Genomic DNA, 20,155 nt, shown 5'->3' with positions numbered 1-20,155 from the left:
ATTTCAAATGCACCGTGGCTGATGTATCAGTATCAGCATTTTAATTCACTTTAATCTCAAGCCATCGGCCTCTGTTCCTCTTGGTGATTGTGGTTTTGATGAAGTTTTTGACTCTATCCCTCCATCTGTCGTGCTGCCTGCCTCTCCCTCCTCCTTTTTTAATCCCTCCTCTTCTCTGTTTCTTGCCTGTTCTTGCCCCTCCTCCCTCCTCCACCTCGTCCTCATACTCCCAATCATTCCTGCGGTGTTTGTGTTTTTGTGTACGCGCCAGTGAGTGTTTGCATTGATGAGGTTTTTGGAGAGGTTAAAGCCTCTGTCGTGAGAACGCGGAGTCGTTGTTGCGTGTGAGGGAACCGGGAGCTATGTGGAGAAGGACGCTGAAGCACCTCGTTTCCTTTCAGTCGGAGGTGGGGTGGGGTTGTGAGGATGTGGTGGTGGTGGTGGGGGGGTGGGGGGGTTGTTAAGTGAGGAGGGGGGGCAGGACATCTCCCATAAGCACCCACTTTAAGAACAGTGCGTGTCTCCTTGAGAGGATTTCATCAGGCCTTTCACATGTCTCTAAAGTTTCCCAGCTTCATTGTTACCTCGCATGTTTACTCACTCAGTTTCTTACTCGCATTAAGAAAAAGAGACAAAGTGATTCTACTACATGAATCCTGTGTAATTAAATGCAGTTCAATTACAGATACATAAAAGAGCCAACATAAAATAATCTACAAATAAGGAACAATGTGACCAGACAATAGTGCCAAAAAAAGTATTGAGGTTCAAACCTTGGGCATTCAGCCATTTTATTCTCAACCCTATTTACTTCTACCTCCACTTCTCTTTCACTCCCCCCCTTCTCCCATCTCTCGGTTACTGAGGAGATTGGTCTTAATTACATTAAACAAACTGCGGAACAAAGACGCTTTAAAGTAGCCCACATATTTCCCCAAATATTCAGTTTCACATAGCGTAACTTGTATTTTTGGGGACAGAGTGTACCTCATGATTGAGGTGAGTAATAGTGCACTAAATGACCCGTGTTAAATTCTGCTACATTTGTTTCTTATTATACTTAGATTTTTTTTTTTTGTTACTCCTCTAAGGATGCCCACTTTGCCAAAACACACACAGAGAAGTAAAGTTACACCTCATATTAGCTATGGGAGAGTTGCTGTGGAAACCCAGAGTGAAAACACGTTTGTGAACAGCTGGCAGATTAAGTTAGAAGCAAATTCCACCCTGAAACTGAATTTACAAAAGGATGGAAGTGGAGGAAGAGACACAGCGAGAGGGTAGGTACTGTAGGTAGGTATGGAGGTAGGTAGGTAGGTAGGTAGGTAGGTAGGTTAGTTTCTACCTGGCTACAGTCAGACTTTTAGCAAACACAAAATAACCCGGGCACATGGCAACACAACACACACCCACCTCAGTAGCATTTGGCACTTTGCACCTATTTATTCTTACATTTATTTACTTATAGACATAGATCTCTGGCCTTTTTAGAAATTTTATGTCCTTGTCCTTTTTTTAATCCCAGGCTTGAGCCTTTTTAAAGTGTTTTTCATTGTGTCTTGTATGTCTTTGTGTGTTCTCTTTTGTTTCTCCACCTGACCTGGAACAACTGTACAAAAATTCCTATGTGTGTATGCACAAATGGCAAATAAAGATTTTGACTTTGACTTTGACTTGAGGTAGGTAGCAGGGTAATGTGTGGAGGTTGGGTGAAGTCCTGCTAAAACCAAGAATTGATCCATGTAATTTGTTGATGCTTCCATGTCTATCTTTGTTGATTGATCCAAAACCATTACACCGAGATGTGCCAAAAAGTGAGAAAAAGTCGAAGCAGACCTCAAAAGGTGTTCCCTGGTCTCTCTCTACTGTGAATTCACAGTAGATTTGACTCAGCATAAACGTAGCATGACAGCACACTCGAGAGAGACAGAGGAGCTGGAAGATTTGTGAGAAGGAATTCAGGGAGGCGAACTGAAGAGATTTCAAGATGTAATGAGACGGTAGCAATGAAACTCTCTCTCCATATATACAGGGCTTAAAATATGCATACATCACTTCTGTTTTGTGGTGGATTTCCTCTTAAGTCGCTGTTGGAGCCTCGGAAAAAGGGAAAAAAAGAAAAATCTTGCTGACTGATAGATGGCATCTCGAACGGAGAACTGAAGTCAAAGCTAGCAGAGGGTATTTAGGACCCATTAGGGGTCTATGAGAGCGTGACTTGGCGTAAAATCAGTAGATGCAGTCCATACGCACTTACTCACTCACATGCACGCACACACACACACACACACATACAGATGTAAATTGAGTATGAAGGCAGATAGGAGGAGGAACGAGGAGCTGAAAGATGCTTGAAAGTAAAGATGGCTTCTATCAGCTGGTGGAGCAGAAGGAGCATGAGAGAGAGAGAGAGACAGCTGGAAAAAGAGAGATGATGTAGATGGTTATGATGGTTATTATGACCATAACCATCCTTGTTCTGTGTAATAAGAGTGACGTGCTTTAACAATGTCCAATATCCGCTGTGTTTCCCACAATAGGTGTGTTAACATGGAGCCTTAAAGGGAAACTTAGTTTTTTTTTCAACCTGGGCCCTGTTTTCATATGTTTTTCTGTATATGTGAGTGATGGATAATACAGTTATGGAGGTGGCTGCAGTATTGAGCCAGGCAGGCAGCCTGCAGCCCAGCTAACGCTCTTCAACCGGGCAAGTGGCTCCCGTCAAAGTTCGCCCTATAAACGTGCAGTTTTTTCCACACTGACAGGCTCAGATAGTTACAATGAGTGTCCCACAACATACTAGAAAGGAGAAATGAACGTATGTCTCTACCTTTAGCACGTCTCTTCTTTGACTGGCATTAGTCATCCTGGTCAAAAGTGACCACAGCAGACCGTGTGGCCGGCACGGCGACGGTGCAGTGCATCGACAGGAGTGTCAGCATCCATTTGCAGCACAGCTAGCCATAACTTGTGAAAGCTGCGTGAAGAGCAGCCCAACATTTTGTTGCTACAATTTAGAAATGCTCCGGTCGTCTCTCTTCACCTCAGTCAGGTAACAGTTTCCCCACTGGTTTTTTGCCGCGAGTTATCGCGTGATTTCAGAACGAGATTTCTGGCGTGATGAGATTTGGACACAGATCACAGCAAACAGCGACCTCCAGCTAAAGGTAGAGACATTTTCTAGTATGTTGTCGGACACTCATTGTAACTATCTGAGCCTGTCGGTGTTAAGAAAATGCAGGTTTATAGGGCGAACTTTGACGGGAGCCACTTGCCCGGTTGAAGAGCGTTAGCTGGGCTGCAGGCTGCCTGCCCGGCTCAATACTGGAGCCACCTCAATAATTGTATTATCCATCACTCACGTATACAGAAAAACATATGAAAACAGGGCCCAGGTTGAAAAAAAAAAACAAAGTTTCCCTTTAAAGAGCTGATTACGACTGGGTCAAAAGCCAAAACAAAAAAGAAATCAGTTGCAGAGGGATACTCTTTATGACATGAGCAGAAAAACGGCACCATGTAAAGGATGTAATCTGATTACTTTCTGGCTCCATCTTGATGTAAATGCGTGGAGACGTACGTGTGACATCACACAGCTGTTGCTTTGCCACGTGTAAACAGGAGACGTATTAAATCACAGCTCTGTGTAAACACTTGACCTGAAATCTTCAATCAGGATGAAGAAACGTGCTTGTGTGTGTGTGTCACCACAGCCATTGTTTTTCCATGTTGCTCAGTGTTGTGCTGCACTTTCAACAGACCACCTATCGGTCACTCAGTGTGGGAGGCGCTGTGAAGTGTTTTCTTTGGTCACTCTGTTAATGAAGTTTGAGTTCCGGGAGATTAAGTAGATACAACTCGCTTCACTCTGACAGTGTTTTGAATTCAAGTGACACCTCATCCTGTTAGGAGATGGATTATTCAAACTTTCTTTTCCTTTTTTTTGTGTTGTTTTTGTTCTTTTGTGTCTTCCACTCCAGACTTGTTGACGTCTTCAGACTGAAGCCAGGAAAGCTTTACTCTTTGCTTTTCTCTGTCTCTCTCCGTCCAGTCCATCTTCTTTCCGTGTCTTTGCTGGAAGTGAAACGAGGCAGAACGAAAGGATGTGGGACAGACAGCCGTGAAATGGAGGCCAGGGCCCCTGAGGAGCGTGCGATCCTGTGTATGTGTGTGCGCGCATCTGTATTTTGTTCCCATCTGTCAGTGAGGTGTGTATGCGCGTTTTTTTCCTCCTGTCCGGTCTTGTTGATACAGGCACAAAAAGATACAGTACCTATATCTTTGTGCATCTGTTTGTATTTGTCTCTGCTGGACTCAACAACAAGGCGGAAAACTGCTTTTGAAACTCGACTCCATTCTTTCTCCGCTTGTGTGCGACTTGACTGTCCCCCCGATGCTATTTCATATACACATACACACACACACACACACACACACCAGCATGTTTACATGTCTGTTCGCTACAGTGCCACCCTGATTTCCGGAGGAACAGCTTTGTCTACCTCGCTGTGAGGGTGGTGTGTTGTTACAGCAGGAGAACCGATATGAACAGATCTGATACAGAGCCACGAGGAAGGACTGTGACAGAAACACAGTCTAAACGGAAATGCTAAAATTCATTTTTTGCACAAGATAAAATGATAATTCACCCAAAATTCAAATTTCACTCATTATCTACCCACCCTCATGTCGACTAAGGGTTGGGAGAAGTTTCAGAGTCCTCCGTGCCTTCTCTGAGTTACAGGGGAGCCCGGCACAGCACTGCACTGCCATATGACGGTAGCGAACGGGGCTCACTTTTCTTCGTCCAAAAAGACACACCAAAAAACATCCAAATACCTCCATAGTGCTCGTCTCTTGTATTGAAGCCCCAACATGAGAAATTGTTCAAAAAAAAATCAAATAAGTATATGTTTTAAGCTTGTTTGTAGCAGAAGCTCCCAGTGTCTCAGTCTCAAATCTCGCGCGATTTGCACTGACACCGGCAGAGCAGTGAACTGAGACACTGGGAGCTTCCGCTACAAACAAGCTTGAAATATAGACTTATTTAATTTTTTTTGGAACAAGTTCTCATGTTGGGACTTCAATACAAGAGGGACATTACAGACGAGCACTATGGAGGTATTTGGATGTTTTTGGGTGTGTCTTTTTGGACGAAGAAAAGTGAGCGCCGTTCGCAACCGTCATATGGCAGTGCAGTGCTGCACGGAGCCCCGCTGTGACTCAGAGAAGGCACTGAGGACTCTGAAACTTCTCCCAACCCTTAGTCGACATGAGGGTGAGTAGAAAATGAGTGAAATTTCAATTTTGGGTGAACTATCCCTTTAACAAATAAATAATGGAGATTAGGGCTGCCCGACTAATCTTATTTTCATCATCATTGTGATGTCAACATGCATGATAAACACGTCGCTAAGTTTTATTTACAGGCGCCATGCCTTCACTCTCATACACCTCATGCCTGTAACCTGAGCTACACCGCTAGACATAACGTAACGACAACAACAATGGCGGACTTCCATCAGGTCCCTCAGATACGGCGAATGAAAAGCGTCCACTCGGCATCAAACGGCATATTTGTACTGGCGCGACTTCTTGTGTTTACTTGGATTACAAAGTTTGTTCTTCTCTGTTTGTGTTGTATTTGCGTGGCAGTGTTGCAGCGCCACTTCAGGCCTGGCGTCTTCACTACAGCGTATTGAGTCGTTTTCAGAAAGACACAGGAACTGTATAGTTAATATGCACACCTGAATATTTGCTTATTTCTCACAAGTCATATCGTCATTGCAATATTGAATAGTGTCATCATCGCACATCGGACATTCGTGCAGGCCTAATAGAGATCTGTATGAGCTGACCAGTCAGGCAGCAATTACAACATTTAAAGTTCATACTGTTATTCATATTCATCTAGTTTCACTACAGTTTAAAATTAATTAATGACTGCTACACAAAGGCCAATTAAAAGGTTAAAGGCTAAATGCAACATTTCTTCATCCAAGTGGCATAAAAAAGAAACAAAGGGAGACACATGAGGGAAACTTCTGGTCGGGATCTGATTCCAGGCGAGTAGAGGCAGCAATACAGTTCACGAGGAGGGGGACTTAACCACTCGATGATTTCTGGGCTCCACATTAAAATAACATCTTTTTCATGTTCTGTAAATCAGGATTGAGACCGCCCTGACAAAAAAAAAAATCCCCTGCGAGGCCTCAAACCCTCAAGTGAACACCAACCGAGCGGCTTCTCCAAACCAGCGAGCTGCAGCTCCAGGTTTCCTCCATGCATTTTTCTGCCATTAGTGAAAAAAAAAGAAAAAAAAGAAAAAGGAAAACTGCTGCGTGTGTAACCTGAGCAGAAGAAACATTAAATCCACAACACACTCACAACAACACACACTCAGAAAAACCTCAGCAAGACACTATAGGGCACAGCTGCCCGAGTGTGTCTGTAAAGAAGGTGGGTGAGTGTGCGTGGAAGAAAGAGACGGCGGTTATTTGAGATTGTTTTTTAAGACCCGGTGCAATCACACACACTCATTCATTTCTTCTGTGTGTGTGTGTGTGTGCGTATGACTCATACTAATTAGACGGCAAACCTTGGCCACCTCTACATCCTCTCCAGATGAGGCACCAGATATCTCTCAATTAAAAAACGGGCGAAACCCGAGAACACGAAAACAGAGGAGGTATCAGCACGGAGGAACTGAGGGATAGAGAGAAGATGTGGGTCTGCAACCTGATCTGATGTGTTAGTTTCTGGCCCGGAAGACAGCTGCAAGTCTCACACACACATGCAATACAGTTCAATGGAAGGGGAAAAAACCTGAATGGAGGAGCACAAATCACTTCAGAAGAACTGGATGCTGCTCAGTGTGAAATAAAAGTAGAATGAAGCAACGATTGAAATGATTTAGTCTGCATGCAACATCAAACTGAATCAGCGAGACGTCCGGGGCCGAGCCGTGTGACGTCAGGGTGTCAGTGTGTATTAAGTGGTCATTTATTTTTGTTGAGTTTAGCAGCGTTAGTGAACTAATCCTGGCACCAAATCACAACGCTTTATTTTAGAAAATGTTCAACAGAATCCTTTTTTTTTTTTTTTTTTTCTAAAACCATCGTGCTCCAAGTTCTGCTCCGGGTTTATTTTCCATTTGTCACGTTTCATCTCGCGCCTTCATTTTTCTTCTTTCAACATTCATTATATATCTGCCGCTTGATGAGCATTAATCACGTACGAGCTCATTTACTCAAACATTCGTTATGTCTGTGTTTGTTTCTTTGCCTCTCGTTCCTCATTGTTCTTCAATTATGACCAGATGTCAGCAGCGATGGTTGAAACACCCAAAGCACCACAAATAAGCACATCAGTCACTTATGACTGGACCTGCAGTGATGAATATGACCATCAAAACTAAAAAAAAAACACATTTTTACATCTACATTCACTAAAACCAAACACAAATGCAAGAAAATATACACACACTCATTCAAACACACTGATGTTCACGCAGCAACATAGCACATAGCACATGCACCTCCAAACCGCTTCCTTCCCTCTTACGCACGGCTTCCCGACTCTGCTCCAGACACACTCCCATTGTCATCACATCTGGTCTGAACTATAAATTTTCAATCATTCATCTGCGAGGCGGGAAACAATTTCAGAATTTCATACAAGTGAGTTGGAAAGACAGACAGCGGAGAGAGAGAGACAGAGAGAGAGAGATCAAGAAGGAGAAGTGGAGGAAGAAATAAGAGCTTCCTGCAGTTCAGTCGTTGAAGGACGCTGAGTTTTTTCGAGCAGAACGAAAACATCTCTCTCAGTTTCACTTTACTGGTGGTCCCATAAATCGGTGCACACCAACGCATACGTACAAATGTACACAAACCCTCAGCTAAAACAAGCACACACACACACATGCACAGAGAGAGAGACTCATATTTACTCTTGCAAACATTTGCCAACCCACACACAATAAAAGAACAAATACTTCAAGGAATCCACTAATTTCCCCCCCGTAACAAAAAGCCTTCACAAAACGCCTCTCCATCACTTCCAACCGCTGGGCAGCAGTACAGTGGATGTTTTATGGCAATCAAATCTGCTATTACGGCCTTGAAAAACGGGAAACTGTGAAAATATTGATACAAATTAAAACGCGGTCGGTCGGGGGGGAAAAATGAACCGGACGAGCGAGGAAGGGAGGAATGAGCGCCCGGGATTGAGTGTTAATAGGAAAAAGGTGTCAAAGATACTTTGGGTTAGAAAGTGAGAGCGAAAGACAATAAGCCGCAGGTGTGTGGGCTCATTACTGTGAAACGGAGCGGTCATAGAATAATTACCGCAGGACCACACAAGAGAGGAGCGGAGATGAAAGCAGTGGAGAGACGGAGGCAAGATGGGGAGGAAGTGAAGAGGCACGGCAAAACAGGGGAGAGGGAGGAAAACACCGAACAGAGCAGAGAAAAACAAAATCCCAGCGCAAAAAACCCCCAAAACTCCTCATTTCCATCTCATAACGATCACACGAGGACGGGGCCGTCACAAAGGACCACTGCAGGCATACATGCAGCCATGCCCTCATGCTTTGGACATCATTGCCTATGCAGATTGTCCCAGCTATGAAAACACTGCTTTCCACACTAACTGCCTCTCCAAGGAGATGCTGTGGCATGATTCCTGGCTTGAATTACAGAAAGGAGTGGGGGGGGTCATCTTTGAAGGTTAACCTGGTGGAGCACAAAGTATCTCTGGGTACAATTTGTGCAATCTAGGAATGTAGCGATGCAGCCTCTTGTGCTCGTGCAGCATGTGAACTTTGCTTTTGAACGTTCGTCAGCTGCTGGCAGTTTTCCTGAAGCTCGTTTGAGAATGACATAGTGGGGGTGATATATGTAGTAAACACCGTGTCACCATGTGTAAAAAAAAAAAAAAAACATCTTTCGTAAATAATTTGGCTTCAGTTGATTCATTTCAAGGGGGAAAATCTTGCCCAGAATCGGTGTCGTTTCGTGCTCAGACTCATGCACATTTGGTTTCCTCATCATTACATTTTCCCTAAATGCTCTTATAATCAATCCGGTCCCTTCTCCCAGTTGTCATGCATGCGCTTGAAGGATTTCTCATCTGTGTTGGACTTTAAAAGTCTTGGAGAGTTCGTAGAAAAAAAAACGGTAAATTTAAACATCTGACACCTGACACTGGGAAATATCCAATCTGAGGAAGACTGTGTGACACGACTAAATGCTCCACAACAGCTGAACTGTACAGTACGTTCACTTTGAGGCACCTACTGCAGGGGATGCACAAATACATTCATCAATTACATCCTGTAAAGATTTGATAAACCCTCTCTTTAAGTCTGCATGTGTAGATTTGACTGTTTGCCCCCAGGAGAAAACTAAACTAAACTGCTACTTAGCACATGTGGTTGAAATTGTTTTTTTTCTTTTTTTTTTGGAAAAGCCTGATCTTCAGTGTCCAATGAGATGAATTAGCAGACAAAGTTGTGTGAAATGAAATGAACAGTGAATGAGAGAGAGAGAGAGAGTAAGTACGTGAGTGAGTGAGTGAGGGAGAGAAGCAGCAGCTGTCTGCATGGATGACCTCAGCAGCAGCTGTTGCCCCCCCTGCCCCGCTGCCCTCTGTATGCCAGCCTGCCTTTGAAGTTCAGGTCAAGACCGATACAGCTCTGGATCCCATGCCGATAATAATTACTGGAGGATGAAAGGATATCATTTACTAACAATGTGCTAAATTATGGTAGGATACAACATGTATTTGCAAATGACCCCTGGACCCATGCAAAATCTGAGAAGAATCTGACTGCATGGAAGAAAAAACAAGAGACCTCTGACTTCTGCAGGTTGACAATGATATGTTATTGCATCTAAACAAAATGTGAGGAAATACAAAAAGGTGCAAATACACAACTTTATCAGCAATGCAACTATGCAACAATGCTTTATCTCTCAGAAACTCTTTTGGTCCCACTACCCATGGAAGTGTTGTAAAAATGTCAATGTTTTATCTCGTTATAGTTGTTTTGTTATGTCCTTGTTGTCTGCATTGTTATGTCGTTTATAACACTATGTTGTTCTGTCACTATACTGTTTTTATGTTTTGGGACTCAGGATGGAAATTAGCATTGCTGCTATAATCCGGCACATTTACATGTTTTTATATGTTCATTGATGTGCACTGTCCCACCCAAATAAACAAATAAAGTAAAGTATGCACAACGTAATGGAGTTTTTCTGCCTGCAGTACCTACAGCAACATTCCCATTTTGATTTAAAACACTTGTTACATTGTCAGCTTGGGAACAATATTGAATTTAAATCAGAGCTTCATCATCATCATCATCATCATCAATAATGAAGATGGAGCGAATATCGGCTGCTGATACCGTATCTGTATCTGGAGCATTTCACTCGTGCCTGTCTTTGAAGCGCCGATGGCGAGCGGAGAGAGATGCTTCAGTCAGATTCTCTGGAAGGCAGCGCAGCCTTAATCTTCCTGTTGGCATCTGCTCTACTGACTGAAACCTGACACACACACACACACACACACACACACACATACACAGACACAGAGTGGCATGTGCCTAAATGAAGGGAATGAGCGCACACAGATCGGGGTGTGGAGACGCTCTAGCAGACACACACACACACACACACACACACACACACATGTCCTCGCAGGTATTTTGTTTACATGAATGAGAGTTGTGGGAAGCAGCTATTCGAGTCCCAGTATAGTCAGGAACACACACACACACACACACCTGCATGTGAGCAGGAAGGCCGTCCACGGTCCACAGGGTCACAGACTGAAGTCCACACCACATAACAACACAACTGTTTCTACAACTGAGACAAACACGACCAGACAGACACACTGACAACCGAGTCTGGACTGGAACTGAAAGATGATAATGTACTGTAGGGAGGTGAGGAGGGGGTGGGAGGGGGAGGTGGGAGAACAAAACACAACAATGTCTCTTTCATAGTGACATCTAAATTGAGACGCGCACAGAAACGTGACATTCCACACTACACTGACGCAATGTCCTACACACAAACACACGCACAGCATCTTCTTTAACAAACGCCTCATTCATAATTATACAGGAACACACAAGCACAATGACTGTGGTCACACACGCACACACACACATCAGGCATTAAAAAAAAAAAAAAAAAAAGACAAAAGCAGTGCTTCATTGTCTGAGGAACTGCACTGCGCGGGGTCTTAGTACAGTATAATGGCCCCCGCCAACCTGACCTGGCTAATTATATCCTGGAAAACCTCACAGAGCAGAATCAATGGGATCAGGCAAGCATGGAAAACCACAGGGGAAGACAGACAAGACAAATAAAGACTGAAAACTCATGTGTGATGAGGACGAGAGCCAAGAGTGTAGAGAGGAAACCCAACGCAGACTTAAATTAATGGAGAGAGAGGGAAAGAGAGGATGAGAGAAATAAAAGAGCAGGAGAAAATGTGATTTACTTGAGGACGGCTGTTTTTATCAGTCTGTCATCAGACAAACACACACATAAACACGCCTGTCACAAAAAATAAAAAAAATACACACTCATGTAATTTTCCTGCGCAATCACAAGTCTCTCCTTCAAAAATAAAAAGGCATGTGTCTGGTGGAGTTTGTTTGAGAAATGTGAGACACCGTTGAATATAACAAGTGTGTTTGTTTTCGTGTGTTCGTGTTTCGTCTGTTGAATTCAAAGGTTTCGCATCCTCACGTCTTACCTATGACGATGAGCGTGTAGTTGATGTTCACGCTGCCGAAGCCGTTGGTGGCCTTGCAGATGTAAGTTCCCGCGTCTTCGGTCTCCACCTCTTTGATTCGCAGCGCGTGCTGTAAGACCCTGAACCTGGTCCAGCCGCTGTGGATGTTGCGTCCGTCTTTGGTCCACATGATGAGCGGCGGGGGGTCTCCCTCCACGGGGCAGGGCAGCTTCATGGTGCGGCCGAGGCGGACGCTCTGCCGGTGGGCCACCCGCTCCGACACCCTGGGGGGACCTGGATGAGATGGAGACAGAGAAGAGTTGATTAATGCTGCGTTCAAGACAACTCGGAAGTCGGAAAAAAACAAGCTTGAACGGCGTCGAACTCGGAAATTACAGGTCGGAAACTCGGGTTTCAGAGTTTCAGAGCTCCGACTTTCCGATAACATGATGTGATGTGTCACGACAACATCAAAACATGACAGTCCTCATCTAAACGGTTAGAATTTAGACATTTTAAGTTATTTGTTGAGGTTTTAATGCATATTTTTTGTGTATTATTGCAGTAGCCTATATGAAATACGTTTATATTAAAGTTAATATAAGTCTTAAATAGTTACATCTTCCGACGGCAATCACTTAGAGTGTTTGGTCTGAAACACGGGTCTGTCACCCACTCTGCTCTGCTGTAAGCCGAGGAGAAAACTTTCCTTGTATCCTACAACCTTTATCCAATGAGGAGAGAGAACGGCATAAAGGGGCGGTCCTCTCTGTGTGTGCAGCCAAAGGGATGCACGTGAATGTGGTGACGTAGGGACGAGGGCGGGGACTGCTAACTCCATCGGCTGACAGGAAGTTAGCCAAAACGACCGGATCGCTTACTTCTGCTTTAAGCTGTGATTGTTGTATTATGTGAAATTGTGGTCCTTGTATGTGACGGAAATAACGTTTAACTGTTATCAAGCCATAACATTATATGTGCACTCATTTGCGGCGTCTCCTCTCCTCTTCATTTGCCTCCAAAATAAACATAATTTGATGCTGCATATATTTTTCGTATTAAGCTATGAGCCACAATATGTCGAACTTCCTTCGGGTATCTATGTTTTTTCTCTTTGCACCATAAACCTGTCAACAACCTGTTGAGTGACATGCACACTAGCAGTTTCATCTTTGGTTGCGCCATCGTAACTGTTTTAACAACAAGAACGGCTTGAAGTGAATGGAGACAATGAGTGTGACAGCGCGAGAGGACATTGTGGATAAAAGAGGAAAGGTCAAGTCACCAGTTTGGCAGTGTTTCAGATATTGTTTGATGCCGAGTGGACGCATTTCAGTCGCGGTATCTGAGGGACCTGATGGAAGTCCGCCATTGTTGTTGTTGTTATGTTAGGTTATGTTATGTTATGTCTAGCGGTGTAGCTCAGGTTTAATCGGACAGCCCTAATCTCCATTATTTATGTGTTAAAGGGATAGTTCACCCAAAATTCTAATTTCTCATTATCTACTCACCCTCATGTCATGTCGGAGCAGTGTCATATGACAAAACATCAAAACGTTACGTCTATATTTGCACATTAACCAGTATGTTTATTTATTTGACTGATTTTCATAGTGTTGACGTCTTTTTAAAGGTTAAAGGTTATACGTTTAAAATAAAAGCATCTCTAAATTCAACCTTTTTTTCTCCTGGTCCTTGTTTCAAATAGGTTTTCAATATATCTGTTATACTCTGTCTTTAAGAGGTGGAAATAACCAGGCTGCCTGCATGAGTGCAGGTAAACTTTGAAATTCTTAATGTTTGCTTTCATAAAATGGTTTACAGCAGCAACATCTACTTACTATTACTTTACGTAAAAATGTTTCACTTTCATGCTTATCATTGGGCAATGGCATTGAATAAAGGGATGGTGAGTATGGTTGGTTACATGCCTTTGAGAGATGGAGGCGTTTTGGTAGAAGTAGATATGTCAACAGGTTTAAGATTAAGATTAAGAGATGACCTCTCATATACTTATTCACCCCATCTTTAAGTTTGTAGCAAAAGCAACACATTTCCTCCCAAATACAACACACAGGGTTTATGATTTAACCTTTACCAATAAGCTTATAGTGGTTTCACTGAAACATTGACATTTCAACGCAGACAACAATAAAACCCCCTGGGAGCAAACACAAAGCCAAGCAGCGAGTTTTAATATCAACTCAGATGTCGTGTTGAGACATAAGATCAGGTGTGACCTTGACCGCTCAGTAGCTGGTCTACCGTGAAACTGCACACTAGAAAAACAAAGAGGGGCGGAGGAGCAGCCTGACTGACTGGATGTAGGATGTGAGAAACCTAATGAGAGATGGAGAAGTAGTAGAGGAGATGGAGAAATAAATAGGGACTGAGGGGGGGGGGGGGGATAAAGACAGAGGAAGGAAGGCAAGGAGAGAAGAAAGGAGGAAATGAAGGGGATGAGGGAGGATGGAATTTAAGGGAGTACGTCTGAGGAGAGAAAGGGAGTAAAATATGGTTGAATAGGAGAGCAAGACAAAGAAGGACAAACAGGAGTGTTTGGCTTCTCATTACTCCTTTTGGGTTAAAACAATACCCTCCAAATATAGCAGTAAAAACACATAATGGGCCACCATGTCAGCGTACACAGTGTCCTAACAAACTACAAAAGGCAATTGTATGGAAATACAACAGAAAACAACCAACTTCAGGTCACGTCCTGTAGCCTCAACATTTTAAAGGAAGGACAAAGGGTGTTTCATGCTAACAATGTGCCTGATAGAGGCTTATCTATCTGAACGCACGCTGCCTGATAAAGGCCAGAAACACATGTAAACTTGGCTTTAAATATAAACTTTTGAGGTCTGTCTGATACTTTCTTATCACAGAGAATGAGCGCAGGCCGGGCCGATGCCAGATATTACATATGGAGACCTTTAACTTGCCCTTGTGAACAACTGGCTTTAAAAAAAAAAAAACAGCTGCAGACGCCGCCGGAGTTTGTGCAAAAAGAGACGGAGGAAAGAGAAGAAGAGAAGTTGGGAAGGGTGGTGGTCACAGTCGAGGAGTAGATGGCAGATCTGAATGACATCACTAGATTTCTACTGCAGCTGTCAGTGACATCACCCGACTTCCACTGCAGCGCTATATGGCATTAATAGACTCCTAATGTAGTCCGCACAATGTCATCAACACAGACGGAGACATCCCTGATGTTCTCCTGTGGCTCATTACAACATTATTAGAGTTCTGCTATCACATGATTAATGTCCTATTAAATACAGCCATTATGTGTTTTTGTCCACGCTCGCTCCTCAAATTCCATCAGATCCACTAGAATATCCTCCATACGAGATTGTACCATTGTACCATTTCGCCGCACTGGACTGTAGCTGGGCAATCTGCTTTTTCTGTAAGAGCCACAAACCAGTGGAATACCTTACCTGACGCCGTAAGGAGCAGTAGCTCTCTCAGAGTCTTCAAATTCAACCTAAAAAATCTGTTCAAAGCTGCTCAGCTCTGCAACCACTAATTTGGTCCTTGGACTTCTTTTTGTGTGTGTGTGTGTGGGTGTGGGTGTGGGTGTGGGTGTGGGTGTGGGCGTGGGTGGGATGAGGGAGGTGGGGGGAGTTGCACGCAGACGTGTGTAGCCATGTTGTTGTGGTGTTTTATCCCTGTATACTGTTTAATTAGGGCCCGAGCCTGTGTCAACGACCCAGGGAGGTCCCTATTGAAATTCGACATCCACACCGATCACCGACAAGCAACAAGTAGCCAAGCAAGTAATCAAGTACTCAAGTGACCTGGTTGGAAAAAACGCTACCTTGAAATGCAAATGTTTATTATTATTAGGGCCCGAGCCTGTGTCAACGACCCAGGGAGGTCCCTATTGTTATTCGACATGCACATTAGTCAACGTGCCAGCCGACGAGTAACAACAAGTAAGCAAGCAAGTAACCAAGTACTGCATAGACCTGGCAGCAAAAACTCCAGATATTGTAATGTTTATTATTATTAGGGCCCGAGCGGCGACTGCAAGTCGCCTGGCGAAAGCCCTATTGTAATTCGTTCATGCCCCAACGTGCAAGTGACCCCAAAGTGCAAGTGACCCCAAAGTAATCAAGTAGTGAAGTAATCATGTGGTATGGAAGACCCAGGGGGAAAAATTGCTATATTGAAATTGTAATGTTTATTATTAGGGCCCGAGCGGCGACTGCAAGTCGCCCAGCGAAAGCCCTATTGAAATTGTAATGTTTATTATTCTTATTATTATTCACGCGACTCTTCTTGCCCCAATTTCGCCCCTTTCCCCAACTGGAAAAGTTGTCTAACTTTGCATGTCCCTCCGGCCTCATCCGAAATTCGATATTTTTGGGTCGTCGCACATGGTCGACGCAAAATGGCGAAATAGCGCCCCCTACAAACTTTCAAAATCCCCATAGGGAATTTGAGTGACTTTGTCCGATGTTGATAAAATTCGGTACACATATGTATTATAACCAAATATGCAAAAAAGCCTCTTGACCTCATGACCTCAACCCAACAGGAAGTCGGCCATTTTGGTGTAGATTTTTCCCGCCTAAACTTAACTCCTCCCAGAGCGTTCGCCCGATCAAGTTCAAATTAGGTATACCACATCTCCAGACCTAGCTGAGCTTACGTTGTGCTCCGTGAGTCCATAGGTCAAAGGGCGTGGCTGCCAGCGCTCATCAGACTTTGGCGTTCTCGCCATGTCCATACGTGTGGCTCTCACGCCCACATACTTCATCCAATCAACTTCAAACTTGCTGGACATGACGATGGCTCCGCCCTGAACGTCCCGATATATTAACTTCCCACGTAACTCATAGCGCCCCCCGGTGGTAACAGGAAGTGTACTAAAATTTTGAAAATGTACATACTTTGCCCCATCAACTTCATTCCACTTCTACAACATGCAGAACCAGTTGGTGAAGCTACATTATGAAGACTGTGAAGCTACGAGTAATGGCGTCCCTGTGGGGGCGTGGCTAACATTCCTCGCTATGACATTACGTTTGCCCTTTGGATGGCTTTATTGAACTCGTATCAACATGAAAATTGGTACACAGGTCCAGGGTCACGACCTCAACGTTTCTATGTACTCATAGGCGATCTCACTCATTCGCCCCCTAGTGGAAACAGGAAGTGCCATTTTTTGCATCAACATTGTCCGATTTCCACGAAACTTCACATGTGTGATGAGGGACTGACCCTGAACACACCTACATGCATCCCATTACTGCCCCCTAGTGGACAAACTTTTAACTGCTCATAACTCCCTCATGCTTTGTCCGATTTCCACGAAACTTCACATGTGTGATGAGGGACTGACCCTGAACGCACCTGCACGCATCCCATTACTGCCCCCTAGTGGACGAACCTTTAACTGCTCATAACTCCCTCATGCTTTGTCCGATTTCCACGAAACTTCACATGTGTGATGAGGGGCTGACCCTGAACACACCTGCACGCATCCCATTACTGCCCCCTAGTGGACGAACCTTTAGCTGCTCATAACTCCCTCATGCTTTGTCCGATTTCCACGAAACTTCACATGTGTGATGAGGGGCTGACCCTGAACACACCTGCACGCATCCCATTACTGCCCCCTGCTGGATGAACCATAACTGCTCATAACTCCTTCATGCTTTGTCCGATTCACTCCAAACTTCACATGAGTGATGAGGGGCCGCCCCTGAACGCACCCACACACAACTGCTTAGCGCCACCAGGTGGATGAACGAAACATTGCAGCCCCGACATGCCTCAGGCCCCGCGGTGGCATGGGCGAGCGAGGGCCCGTCATCGCCGCTTGCGGCTTTAATTATTATTATTATTATTCTTCCGACATTTCGTGCCTCAATTTCGCCCCTTTCCCAAATGTGAAAATGCGTATACTTTTGCACGGACGTCCGGCCTGATCCGAAATTCGATATTTTTGGGTGGTCGCACATGGTCGACGCGAAATGGCGAAATAGCGCCCCCTACAAACTTTCAAAATCCCCATAGGGAATTTGACTGACTTTGTCCGATGTTGATAAAATTTGGTACACATATGTATTATAACCACATATGCAAAAAAGCCTCTTGACCTCATGACCTCAACCCAACAGGAAGTCGGCCATTTTGGTGTAGATTTTTCCCGCCAAAAATTAACTTCTCCCAGAGCGTTCGCCCGATCAAGTTCAAATTAGGTATACCACATCTCCAGACCTAGCTGAGCTTAAGTTGTGCTCCGTGAGTCCGTAGGTCAAAGGGCGTGGCTGCCAGCGCTCATCAGACTTTGGCGTTCTCGCCATGTCCATACGTGTGGCTCTCACGCCCACATACTTCATCCAATCAACTTCAAACTTGCTGGACATGACGATGGCTCCGCCCTGAATGTCCCGATATATTAACTTCCTACTTAACTCATAGCGCCCCCCGGTGGTAACAGGAAGTGTACTAAAATTTTGAAAATGTACATACTTTGCCCCATCAACTTCATTCCACTTCTACAACATGCAGAACCAGTTGGTGAAGTTACATTATGAACGCTGTGAAGCTACGAGTAATGGCGTCCCTGTGGGGGCGTGGCTAACATTCCTCGCTATGACAATACGTTTGCCCTTTGGATGGCTTTATTGAACTCCTATCAACATGAAAATTGGTACACAGGTCCAGGGTCACGACCTCAACGTTTCTATGTACTCATAGGCGATCTCACTCATTCGCCCCCTAGTGGAAACAGGAAGTACCATATTTTACATCAACATTGTCCGATTTCCACGAAACTTCACATGTGTGATGAGGGACTGACTCTGAACACGGCTGCACACATCCCATTACTGCCCCCTGGTGGACGAACCATTAACTGCTCATAACTCCCTCATGCTTTGTCCGATTCACTCCAAACTTCACATGAGTGATGAGGGGCCGCCCCTGAACGCACCACACCACATGCGGTGACTGCCCCCTGGTGGATGAACGAAACATTGCAATTTTGGCCTCCTTCCAGGTTTTTTCTCCATTTCTGCTCCGCGCCACAGCCCCGGCGTGCCTCAGGCCACGCGGTGGCATGGGCGAGCGAGGGCCCGCCATCGCCGCTTGCGGCTTTAATTAGGGCCCGAGCCTGTGTCAACGACCCAGGGAGGTCCCTATTGAAATTCGACATCCACACCGATCACCGACAAGCAACAAGTAGCCAAGCAAGTAATCAAGTACTCAAGTGACCTGGTTGGAAAAAACGCTACCTTGAAATGCAAATGTTTATTATTATTATTATTATTATTATTATTATTATTATTCCGCGAGTTCGAACAAGATTTCGACCCCTTTCCCAAGCCGAGAAACGGATGAAATTTTACACGCAGGGGGGGAAGCCAAAAAATTGCGATTCTATGGTGGTCTCGCATGTGGGCGTGGCCAAATGGCACCACAGCGCCCCCTAGACCGCGCATAGGAAATGGCAGTCTGCGACACCGATTTGTCCGAAACTTGGTAAACATATTCATCAACCCAAGATCTTCAAAAAATCTCATTACGGACATACCCGACAACCAACAGGAAGTCGGCCATTTTGCTTCAAAGTTTGTAAACGCAAAACGAACTCCTCCGAGGGGTTACGCCCGATCGGCTCCAAATTGGGTTCAGAACATCGTCAGACCTAGCTGAGCTTATCTTGTGCTCCGCAGGTCTGTAGCTCAAGGGGTTGGCCTCTGGCGTGCCCCGAAGTTTGGCGACTGTTTCGGTGCTCGCCATGTAAATACGAACGGCTCTCATGCCCACATACTTGATCGTAGACGCTTCAAACTTGGTGCAAAAATCTATGGCGAGACCCTGAACGATCCGACATATTATTTGCCGACGTCGCTCATAGCGCCCCCCGGTGGTAACAGGAAACGTACAAAAATTCGTTAAAAATACGTAGTTGACCAAATCGACTTCGTTACACTTCTAGTACATGCAGACCCGGATGGTGAAGCTACATCATGAACGCTTTGACCCTACGAGCAACGGCGTCCGTGTGTGCCGCCGCGGCGAATGTGTATCATCCCAATTTAAATTTCGTTTGCCAATTACGCGCACATACTTCGTCGTAGCCACTTGAAATTCAAAGGACATGACGTTGGCTCCTCCCTGAACGTTTTGATGTATCGACTTCCTGCCTGGCTCATAGCGCCCCCCGGTGGTAACAGGAAGTACGCAAAAATTCGTTAAAAATCCATACTTCGCCCGACTTCATTCCACTTCTAATACATGCAGAACCAGTTGCTGAAGCTACATTATGAACGCTGTGAAGATACGACGAACGGCGTCCGTGTGCCGCCGCGGCGACTGACGATTTTTTATCGTACAATTACGTTTGCCTTTTTCGTGGCTTTAACGAAGTCGTGTCCTC

General features: G+C 44.7%; 1 protein-coding gene across 2 annotated transcripts in view; it reads right to left on the bottom strand.

Annotated features, from left to right (window-relative positions):
- The window catches only part of fgfrl1a (fibroblast growth factor receptor like 1a), a 95,589-nt gene that overhangs the window by 42,834 nt on the left and 32,600 nt on the right, over positions 1-20,155 (bottom strand). For both annotated transcript variants that reach the window (XM_085789014.1, XM_085789013.1), the window contains exon 3: positions 11,776-12,048. In XM_085789014.1, the coding sequence (XP_085645140.1) occupies positions 11,776-12,048 (273 nt within the window). The remainder of the gene's footprint in view (positions 1-11,775; positions 12,049-20,155) is intronic.

The sequence above is a fragment of the Trachurus japonicus genome, chromosome 10, assembly GCF_045865225.1.
Source record: "Trachurus japonicus isolate A0001 chromosome 10, Traja_1.0".
In the NCBI taxonomy this organism is placed as follows: Eukaryota; Metazoa; Chordata; class Actinopteri; order Carangiformes; family Carangidae; genus Trachurus; species Trachurus japonicus.
This window is presented reverse-complemented; position numbering and strand designations above follow the sequence as displayed.